General features: G+C 35.5%; 2 protein-coding genes across 3 annotated transcripts; one reads left to right on the top strand and one right to left on the bottom strand.

Annotated features, from left to right (window-relative positions):
* Positions 1–301: 301 nt before the first annotated feature.
* On the top strand, positions 302–3,171 carry LOC117622750 (ribonuclease 3-like protein 1). 2 transcript variants are annotated; one of them, XM_034353517.1, is made up of 4 exons: positions 302–413; positions 536–774; positions 2,338–2,452; positions 2,770–3,171. In XM_034353517.1, the coding sequence occupies exons 2-4, from the start codon at positions 558–560 to the stop codon at positions 2,927–2,929; spliced, it is 492 nt and encodes a 163-aa protein (XP_034209408.1). In that variant the 5' UTR covers positions 302–413; positions 536–557; the 3' UTR covers positions 2,930–3,171. The 2 variants fall into 2 exon arrangements, with proteins under 2 accessions (XP_034209408.1, XP_034209407.1); XM_034353516.1 differs by having other exon boundaries at positions 2,335–2,452.
* Positions 3,172–5,561: 2,390 nt separating this feature from the next.
* On the bottom strand, positions 5,562–9,828 carry LOC117623438 (probable receptor-like protein kinase At1g80640). Its single transcript, XM_034354417.1, has 10 exons — positions 9,259–9,828; positions 8,290–8,460; positions 7,917–8,167; positions 7,690–7,822; positions 7,528–7,591; positions 7,328–7,424; positions 7,152–7,254; positions 6,242–6,360; positions 6,074–6,163; positions 5,562–5,985 (listed from the first exon to the last, which is right to left on the bottom strand). Exons 1-10 carry the CDS (start codon positions 9,428–9,430, stop codon positions 5,842–5,844), a joined length of 1,344 nt encoding a protein of 447 aa, XP_034210308.1. The 5' UTR covers positions 9,431–9,828; the 3' UTR covers positions 5,562–5,841.
* Positions 9,829–10,911: the final 1,083 nt, after the last annotated feature.

Below are 10,911 nucleotides of genomic sequence, written 5' to 3'. Positions count from 1 at the left end.
TCATATAGTTTAGCATTTTAAAATTAAAATTAAAACTATTTTTTTTGTAATAAGGAAGGACATGAAGTATATGACAATATCCAGATTCCCAAAACCATCCACAATCCTTTTCTTGTTTCAATGTATGGGTCCGCTACACTGTTAAGATAAAATTGTGGGTAGCTTTTGTGAAAGGAAAAAACAGGTAGTTTAAGGTATTGATGCCAAAAAATCCAGCTTAGCAATTTTGATAAGAATGTTCTTATCACCCCCACCAACTCCATGAGTAAGTGCCACTTGTCCTTGTCTTTGTATCTTTATATGGAGAGAACCAATCCCAGTGTGTGAGTGAGAGAGACCCAGAAAAGCCTCGAGCTTTCATATTTTCATCATCAATCTCACACACCACACAACCCTTTGGATCCATAAATCTTGTAAGACCCATCAACCCATCCAAATCCTCTAATCCAAAATACCCACTTTTTACAGGTTTTATCAATTCATTTTTTATTATTTAATAATTATTGGGTTTTCTCTTTTATTTGTTGGCTTTGAGGTTGCTAGAGAACACCAGTCTAATGCCTGTACTCGAAGGTGAAAATCCAAGCCCCAAAGAGGGAGTGAAGGTGGTTGGATGTGATGAGAGAGCTACAAAATCAGATCCTACTACTGATATATCTCAACAACTTGAAAATTTGAAGGTTGAAGATGCTTCTTCTGGTTCTACAGGGTGCAGGGAATTTTCTTCTGACACAGAGATTGGGGCTAATGAAAAGACTGCTTCAACAAATGAAGGTACAGATCTATGTTTTACCCATGTTTACAAAATTGCAGTGCTTTGTTTGTAATTATTTTGGGTATTTCTCTGTTTTCACTATCGCATCACATCACCAATAGCTATGGACAAAAGAAAATATAGCTTTTTATAAATAAGTCCGTTTTAATATGGGATTCTATGCTGTACTTTCAAGTCAAATTTTTTAATACACTAACAACCAATTAGAAAATGACAAGTGAATAATTCAGCCTTTTTTTTTTCTTTTTTTTTCCAAATAGACTAAGGATTTTTGTATGAAATGTCATGTTGGAATAGGTCTATTTATGAAAAGTCCGTAAGAAAAAGATTTATGTAATTATTTGTAAAATAGTGATGTCCACTGAAAAATGGTAGAACACACGAATGTAAACTTGTATGAAAATAAGATAACACTATTTTGCTATCTCCGACCAATCACAGACTGACACATGGAAAAGTGATCAAACGTGGCATACCGTGATTGGTTGGGATAGTGCTATCCCAATTTCATGTAAGTGTTTCTACATCTTTATAGACCAACTTTTGTACTATCTCTCTAATAGAGGATAATAGAGGGTGAGATTCATTGTATTGGTGGGCTTTACCTCTATTAGAGAGATGGTCTCTCTAGCATGACCCTATTGAAAAGGGTTGGAGTTAGTTTATTTAAGAGCATCTCCAGGAGAGTCTCCAAATTATAGCCAAATTCTAGCTAAAATAGTTAGAAAGCTATTATAGCAAACAACTTAGAGCATCTTCAGGAGACTCTCCAAATTTTACCCCAATTCTAGTTAAAATAGCTAACCACTTAAAAGTTGGTTTCTCCAGCAATGCTCTTTATTTTAGGTAACTTCAAATATTTTATTATTTTAAATTTATTAAAAAATTAAAAGAAAGAACCCAAAAGCTAATTTTCTCTAGACCCCACCGAACCTTTTTGTTTTCTTTTCTCTCTTTCCCTCTCTCTCTTCCAGCCTTTTCTTCTCTCTCTCTCTCTCTCCCTCTTTCTTTCTCTCTCTCTTTCCCCCTCTCTCTTTTGCGCAGCTTTCAGTTGGCGAGCCTGAATTTCTCTCTCCCCATTGCTACATGTAGCGATCCAAAATAGCGAAAGCTAAAATAGCGAGAGAGGTAGCGAGGCTGCTGGACGTCAGTTTTTCCTTATTTTTTGTTAAAATGGCTAGGGATAAGGGAGTAGCGATAAGGTGTTTCCTCCAGCAATGTTCTCTATTTTGGCTAATTTGAAATATTTTATTATTATTTTCTCTTTCTCTTGCAAATCCAATATATTTATTAAAAAAAGTAGAACCTAACCACACCAACCTTGGAGGAGAATTTTCCTTCTTTTTAGTCAAAGTAGATAGTTATTGTCCTAGAAAGTTGCCAATTAAATATTCCAGAAAAATGGAAAATGGTGCTTTTACCAATTAATGGTTATAAAATCTATCGACCATCTCTAGTAAGTTGCAATTGTTTTGTGCTGCTCAAAGTTACTTCCAGAATCTCCTTGATATATTGCATAAGAACAAAGTTCCAGGACTTACTCCATTTGATCGATTTAGCAGGTTCTTGTAATAAGCTACCAGCAAGATCACAGTTATATGAGATATGTGTTGGAAAAAAATGGAAGCTCCCTTTGTATGAGTGCTGCAAAGAGGAAGGACCACCCCACATGAGAATGTAAGTTCAAGATCATATTCTAGAAAGCCAAGTTCAAGATCATTTGAGAGTGATTCCGGAATAATCACTTCTCCATATAATCACTTTAAGTAGTTTTAAGTGATTTTATGAAGACGCACATGGGAGGTGTTTCTCCTTCGAATCGCTTAAAATTACTACATGGAGAAGAACCAGAATCACTTCCAACCATGCCTAAAAACATATTATATAATCAGAATGAGCACAGCAATTTAAGTTGTTATTTTCTTTAAAAATTTGATGCCTATTGTAATTAGTATTTTGTTATTAGTGACTAACCAAACCCTTATTTTAAACAGGTTCACCTACAAGGTTATTGTTGAGATAGAAGAAACGGAAAAGACAGTTTTGGAATGCTTTGGCGCTCCTCATTCAAAGAAGAAATCAGCAGCAGAGCACGCGGCTGAAGCAGCGTTATGGTACTTGAAGAATATTGGTTATGACTCGAAGGATCGGTGAAATGAATTATCGTGAAGCACCATTGAGATCAGTCAGTTACTGATTTTTTTACTTTTGGTTTCGTCCCCAGCCAAACAATTTAGAGGCTATGGATCCACATTTGGTAGACTAATAGTGGTAGATTTACATTCTTTGAAGTTATATAATTGGTTAGAGTCAACAAATTTTTTAAGGTTAATTTTAGTTTAGTATCTTGAACATTTTCACGGTAACGAATGTTATACTTGAATTTTCAATTTTAACATCTAAGTACCCGCATCTTTCAGAAATATTGCTATGTGGTTTTGTCGCTAGGAGTGCTTCTTTAAGTCAAAGCTTATCGTTGAGGGCCAAAAAAAATCATAGCGATTTTATTGGCACCCCATTATTTGCTCTTTGCACCCTATACTAATTTTAAACATGAATAACCTATTTTATTCTTGTACATAATTATCGTTAAGGACAAAAAATATTTAAAATAAAAATTAAATTTGCTCACTATACCCCAAATATATTCCTACAACTCTAGTTAGACTTTTTTCTCAAACCATCATGTTCCTACAACCCTAACGAGGTTTATACACTTATATTGATGAAAAAAATATCTTGTGTTCATTTATGAAGGGTAAGACTGAAGTTAGAGGGGCTTCGAATGAAATGTGAGTTTATTTTTTGGCGTTTTTCAAGTTTAGGATTTCATCGACAGTGACGTTAGCTTCTCGGTGGACATGAGTGAAAGAAGGAAATCAACAAAAGGAACATTGCAGGAGGATGTCTTTAACTAGAAGTTTAATACTCCAAAGGGGTTCAGTCTTCTAAGTGATATAGTCGACAATAACCTTGGAGTCCCCCTCTGCCAAAGCTTTACGCCAGCCCTTGTGAATATCATAGGCAAGACCATCCGTAAAGTGGTACACTCAGCTACTGTAATAGAAACATCACCAATGTTCTTGGCTCCATCAAGTAAGACATGACTTCCAGAATATCGAATAACAAAGCCCACAACTGCATAATTGTTCCTAACATAACCATCAAAGTTTAACTTTAACCAAGCAAGAGGGGGCGGGTGCCACTTAATAAGGGGCTTGGTTTGAACCAATTTCTTGAAATTGTGATTCCAATAATCCATTCCAGTCTGAGCAGTCACATTAAGAACCCGACCAGGATGAGGGGGTGAATCTCTGAAAATGAGATTGTTTCTAGTTCCCCAAATTTGCCAACATAATAAAAAAGTTTTGCTAAGGATGTCAGGCCCTTCTGCAGTAGTAATAGTGGAAAGAGTACACAGTCATAAAATCAAAATTGGCATAGGTGATATCTGGTGCAAGGGTAGTGCAACTCCAGACGCTTTGAGAATAAGGACATGTAAAAAAGAGATGGAAGATTGTTTCACACTGAAGATTACATATAGGGCACTCAGGGTTGATATGAGGCATGAAACGATGTAAATGACTTCGAACTTGAATTCTTTTTCTGATAAGTAACCAACAGAAGACATTAATTTGAGAAGGGATCGTTAGCCTCCAAACTTTGTTGAACAGAGTAGCATGAGGATGGCAAATAGCATCTTGCATCTGCACATTATAAGCACTTTTAATAGAAAAGTTACCATCGGAACCATGTCATCACTTTTCTGATCTTCTTTGCTTGGTGTGATGTTACTTTGCATTTCATGAACTGAAGTAGGTGAATGCTTTAAAGAGAGCCTTTGAAGCTTCCGAATCGTGCTTATCGGCACCACGTAGTATTTCTGCCCTAGCCTTAGCATGGTGTCTGGTGCCACAATTGCCCATGGCTGCTGGAAAATGTGAGGATGTGCAACACAACATCTTGGGTTCCTTAGCATGAGCTCTGCTGCAAGAAGAGGGCTGTCGTGCAGCTCGACATGCCCGCCAGGGTGAACAATTTTGACAAGCATCTTCTTGGTGCTGCTTGTGCAAAGCCATGCTGACAAGGACATTGTTTTCCCTGTAGTTTTCAAGAAAAGAAAAGAAAAAAAATTGTACAGAATTTGTGGGGTTGGTATTTTTGTTGGGTGAGTTTTAAGCAGTGGCTCTTCTCTTGTGTGAATCGTGGATATCCATGATGAAACAGTTGGTGTTCTAGCTAACATGATTTATCATATTTTATTGTAATTAAAGTATAAAAATTCCTTGAAAATATCGTGGTACATTTGTTGCATTTAGGTACTAAAATGATTGAATTTGTCTCAATTGTAAATCCAAAGTCGAATCTGGTTTTTATTTGCTGGAAAGTGACTTATGATGCTTTTCATGTTTGGCTTTGATGATGTTGGTCAATCCTATCTCGTTAATTTGGCGGATGTTTCTATATTGTTTGTACTTTATATTATTTGTACTTAAATCTCCACATTGCTAAGACAAAATGTTTGGTTAGGGATTGCTTAGTAGCCACTAATTATTAGCTTTGAATTTATCTTTACAAAGAAAGTGAGTGAGATCTCTACGAAATCTTCTCCATCTTCTGCCTTTTTTTCTGGGAAAAATAATGCTGATTTGAAGAAAAAGTGATTTTAGGAAAAAGCTGTCTCTTATACCATCAGTTTATTTCTTTAGTCTTGCTTTAAACCAAAAAAATTCAAAAGAAAAAAGGCTTCATTTGAGCTCAGAGATAAACATGGCAATGCATCAGCTAGAGGAAAAAGTAAAAGACATTTAAGATTGCTATGAAATGTCTACTTTCAATTTGATTCAATTACAACTGGAGCAACAATAAGCTCTTCTTCTATTTTTCGGACACCTTCTTGGATCTGAATCCTTTGAGGAAAATATACAAAAATGATGACCAGAACACAAGGAAAGCTATCCAAAGATTCAAGCCATCCTCTTCCAGCAATAAGAACGGCGACCGTCTTTAGCTTGGATTATGCATACAAGTCCTAGAGAGCACCGTTTATCGGTGGAAGGCTTGGCTCAGGCTGAGGGTACACAGTCTGCAATCCTCAGCGACCCTCCAAGCTCGATAGGGACGAGAGGGATTAGCGAGTGCAGAACATCTGTTATCAATGGCCTGTAACTCGGTTCAGGTTGTACACATAGTACTGCCACAGCAGCGACCTGTTCATGGCAAAATAATTTCAACTTATCAATTCAAACAAGAACGTACAAGTTCAAAGTATCAATATAATCTAGCTCATTTAGGTACCTGGTACAGATGTTTTAAATCCATAGTATCTTTTATCACACAATCCACAATGTTTGGAAGCCTTGATCTATCAGTGAGCTGGGGCATGGCCTGCATGTCAATAAATCAACAGAAACATTAAGTTCCAACAACTCATGTAGGGCCGTTGTAGGGACTGAAAATAAATACCCATGTGACTATGGATTGGCTTTCAGCTCCGGCTTTATTTTCCACCGATTTTCTTCCCATCAAGAGCTCCAAAAGGACAACTCCAAAAGCATAGACATCACTTTTATCAGTTAACTGACCTGAAAAAGAAGAAAAATTCAGATATTATCATCAAAATCGCTTAACAATCATCAAGGATCTAGGCAATATTTTAAGACAATTCCCTATTACTACAATTGCAGAACAAGGAGACGACATTTTATAGATATGATTTAGTATGAACTAAAGAGAAAAAAAATTGGATTGCAAGCCAACAGCTCACATCTCAAGAAATCCCACGTCAACCAATTACAACAGAAAACAAAGCAAGTTTCCAACTAAAAACCTGCCTTATTGGTATTAATTTTTGTTTTAAGAGTGCCTTGAAATGGAAAGAAGCATAATGCAAAACTGCATTCGGAGCCAGAACACAGAATATTCAACCACCAAGTCCAAAATGATTTTAAGAGTTACTGGGACCACATACGTTCGCAGTGGGTCTGATTTATTTATGGTGATGATGTCTGCCTGAAAGATGAGAGTTTAAAATATCTCTGAAGACTAATTTAGGGTCCAAATTAGTTATATCACAGCTTTTCTAAGGCAAATCCACTGGCATTAAATAATTTACTTAACAGGAGACGGGATATGAAAACTGCTTTGCTATTTATGAGGAGTTTCACTTGGGGGGCACAAAAAAAGGGACCCTAACTAAGTGAAGTACACATAAATCATCACAAGAAAAAAGAGTTTCATCGATAGAAATTTCAGATATTAACTGCAACTTATCATATCGGCAGAAACTCGAGACATTTGCGGGGGAGCATTGCAACTGAATGACACTCATAATGGACATCAGCAGCATATTCACACGTCAAATGTTTACACATACCATCCAAAATGTACTCTGGTGCTACATAATCCAAAGTTCCTGACAGCTTTACGTTGTCCTTATCCTTCATCCCAGCAGTTACAGCAAGACCAAAATCTGAAAGCTAAATCAAGGCAAAACTCATTAGACAATGAAACTGTTATTATGGTAATAACAAGGGCTTGGATATGTCTAACCTTAGCACTAAAATTTGAATCCAGAAGAATGTTAGACGATTTTAGGACTCTATGGACCACAGGGGGATTACAGTGCTCATGAAGATATTCCAATCCCCTAAATGAACATTAATGACAGAGGAAGTATCATGTTAATAAATAAGAATATGTATATACCTATACAAAAATAGGTGACAGGACAATTAGTTCATTGGAATTACCTGGAAACATCAACAGCGATTTTCAACCGTAGATGCCAAGTCAAAGCTGACCCATGATTAGGTCCTACAAGATTAGTCAAAAATCAGTATAAAATAAATGGTAACTTCAAGGTGGGCATTTGCAAATGCCTTTTGTCATAAATTGAGCCAGAAAATTCATACCACATAACTGAGTTTCTAAGGACCCATTCTGCATCATGTCATAAACAAGAAACCTTGCTTCGCTGTGAATGCAATAACCCAAAAGTCTAATGATGTTTTGATGCTTGATTTTGCTTAACAAGTTCACCTCATTCTGAATAACAAGTATTCATCAAAAAGGGAACCCCATAACAAAAAAAAAGTTGTATTCAGGAAACTGAATTCAAAGAAGTTTAAGATGAACTTACTTTAAATTCTCTATCAGAATCCGGACCTTCACTATTTACTTTCTTAACAGCTGCAATAAGTTTGTCATCAAAACTAGCTCTGTAAAGAAGTCCAGAACCATCCACACTCAAAATATTACTTTCGTTGAAATTGTTTGTTGCATCTTCAAGCGATTGATAATTGAATACTGCAACTGAACCCTTCCTACTCCCCATTCGCAAGGTATTAAATTCAACCGTCATTGGATTGAATTGCATCCCCTTTGCAGTCTCTTTAGATGGATATTAAAAGTAGAATAGGGGGAAAAAGGAAAACAAACCTTATGATTATTCATTATCTTGATAATAGAGTATGAACATAAATCAAATGAAATGTTTGATGAGAAGAGGATACCAATTGGCTTTCCCTTTTTCCCATTGAAATGTTTCAAGGTTTTCTGTCTATAGATCCAAAAACATGACAGGAACAGCAAGATTCCTCCAAGGAGTGTGGAAGCAACAATGAGTGCTATAAGAATTCTCTTGTTCAAATCTTGATGGTGAACTACTCTAACCTCAGGCAATCCTGTTTTAAGAGGAAAAATATCCAAAATCATAATCAGTAATTAGTGTAACCCAGCATATGAACAAGTCCATGTGTGAAGTCCATTAAAGATAATCATATCACTTTTATTTAGCAAAGAAAGAGTAAGGAAGTCAATTTATTTTTTATCTGAAAATCCAGATAGGATGTTATCTAACTCTGGTGAACCTAAACATCTATAGAAAAATGGAGGGGAGAAGAGAACTGAATTTCTTATCTGTATTTCCTATGCTTTTCCAATTCTCTTAAATTCAAAATACAAAGTCACGATTGCGAAGAACCTTTTGCTTTTCCTGGTTTCAGAAAATTTATAAAGTAAAGGTTCACAATTTGAATTTCTTTCCTTCCCACATTCTCTACGCAACCAAAAGAGGGCGCAAATTAAGTATCTTTTTAACCAAAAAGTAGGAGAAGCATTCTCCAAAAGTAAAAGTGGATCATTGGTAGACCCAAAAGCTTTCTTATGGCTTTAACTTTCAAATAAACAATGATTGGAGATTGAATTTTTCAGCTCATTATTTTCCCCTGCATTTTCTCAGCAATCAAGCAAGGCATTCAAAGAAGTCAACAGGGCAGGAAAGGTAGAATTAAATACTTAGAAGGATGAACAAATCTAAACTGACAATTTGCTTATTCTAGTTTGGAATTTCAGTGATCTAGTTCAGAATTTTAAAATCATACAAACCCACTAACCCATCTAGTAAACAGAAATTAAAATTAAAATAATGTGAAATTAACATAAAACAGAAAACAAAGAAAAACTCTGGATTGTTGAAATACCTGGAGATTGAGCTTCCATTTTTGCAGAAAACTGAGTGATGGGTTCTTCCTCAAAAAGGATAATGTGACCAGAAATGGTGGAACTTGTTGGCTCTGCTCTGGCTTCAATTATGGTTACCAACAAACTGGTGGTTGACACCCACATGGGTATTAACAGAAGAGCAAGATTCATGTCCACTTTTTACGAAGAAAGTGAAAAGACTCTCGTGTGTGTGTGTTTGTATGAGTGTGGGAATAAGGTGTTGTGGTATTTGGACTTTGAGAAACGTCTCTATGTTCTTATGTTTAGTTTGAAACTTTGAATCTAAATCTTTTTACATATATGTTTCTGTTTGTGTGGAGAAGGGGACAAAGGGCTGTTGCAGGGAAACCAAGAAAGCACTTTTGAATGTGATCTGTGTGTATCTAAAGCCAAAATGGGGCATGAAATCATGCGGCAGTTATCAAACAATCAAAAGGGTGGAGCTTGAAAAAAGTTATGGTATTTTGAGTTTGGATGTTGATGGTGGGAGGGAGGGGAGAAGGTTTCCACGTGACTCGTAAGTCTCCAGCCATGACCATCTTCAATTATGCCCGTTATCCACTGGCCAAAGTATCATGGCCATTGCCCATTATCTCTTGCGAAAATATAAAAGTTAAATATTAATGGCCCTTATCCAGTAAAAAGAAAAACATCTTTTCGTTTTGATTTTGGTGAAAGGTTTTGCTGGTTTTACGACTTTCGTCTCCGTAATTTTAATTATGTCAATTTTATCTCTTTAGTTTTAAATTCCTCATAATTCAACAAGTTACAAAATCTGTTAAATTTCTTTTAAAATTCTCTCCAAAATACCCTTTCACGTCAAGAACACGTACTTACTCCATCAAGAAATTAAACGAAAATTTGGACGTGTCCTTAAAGTATGAGGGAAACTACATTGATCAGATTCCCAAAATTGAAACTAAAGAGATTAAAGTAAAAAATATGACAAACTACCCATACCAAAAATGACTTTTTGCCCTTATTTTTATTTCTCACTAGTGATTTTTTTTCTCTGCTAAAATGAAAAATCTGTTGGATGAAAGATGAGATCACAATTTATTTTCTATAAGAGTTATTCATACTTCCGTACAATAATTAGTGATGGGTTTATGGAATGTAACAATTTTATTTATTATTTTGTTACTAAAGATTTAGTTTTCTTTTTTTCTTTTTTTCTTTTTCTTTTTTGTTTATGATGAAATAATTTTTCTTTTTTGTTTATGATGAAATAAAGAGAGTCAAAGTTTTGATGTGAGTATGAGGGTAATTTTTTTTAGAAGAGGAGACTTCATTAGATAATCAAATCGTTACAAAGATGCAATAATATGTTGCAAGTGGCCTCATTAAAATCTCTTTGATGAAAATTCAGAGGGACAAAATTCTAAAGAAGGAAAGAGTATCACATATGTCATAGACTACAAGAGTGTCAAACATCAACAAAACTATCCCCGTTTGGTTCACCGAATGAATGTGAGGGGATATCACTTCTCATGTCATTTCCCAATGAATGGGTTTCATTTCCCATGTTAGGTAATGCTGGGAAAGTAACCGGGAGATATCACTTTATTTCATTTTCCATTTTTGTTTTGAGTAGGAATGGAATCCATAGTTTGTATAATTTTCCAATTATA

Source organism: Prunus dulcis, chromosome 3 (assembly GCF_902201215.1).
Source record: "Prunus dulcis chromosome 3, ALMONDv2, whole genome shotgun sequence".
Taxonomy (NCBI): domain Eukaryota; kingdom Viridiplantae; phylum Streptophyta; class Magnoliopsida; order Rosales; family Rosaceae; genus Prunus; species Prunus dulcis.
Note: the sequence above shows the minus strand (reverse complement) of the source record. Positions and strands in the feature narration are given on the sequence as shown.

Bases quoted from the DNA above. Each gene is read 5' to 3' on its own strand.
- LOC117622750 (XM_034353516.1), top strand. From the start codon at position 558: ATGCCTGTACTCGAAGGTGAAAATCCAAGCCCCAAAGAGGGAGTGAAG. The intron at 775-2,334 runs GTACAGATCTAT...TGATCGATTTAG, and splicing joins GACTGCTTCAACAAATGAAG to CAGGTTCTTGTAATAAGCTA. The intron at 2,453-2,769 runs GTAAGTTCAAGA...TATTTTAAACAG, and splicing joins GGACCACCCCACATGAGAAT to GTTCACCTACAAGGTTATTG.
- LOC117623438 (XM_034354417.1), bottom strand. From the start codon at position 9,430: ATGAATCTTGCTCTTCTGTTAATACCCATGTGGGTGTCAACCACCAGT. The intron at 7,823-7,916 runs GTAAGTTCATCT...CTTGTTATTCAG, and splicing joins ATTCTGATAGAGAATTTAAA to AATGAGGTGAACTTGTTAAG. The intron at 7,592-7,689 runs GTATGAATTTTC...CTAATCTTGTAG, and splicing joins CTTAGAAACTCAGTTATGTG to GACCTAATCATGGGTCAGCT.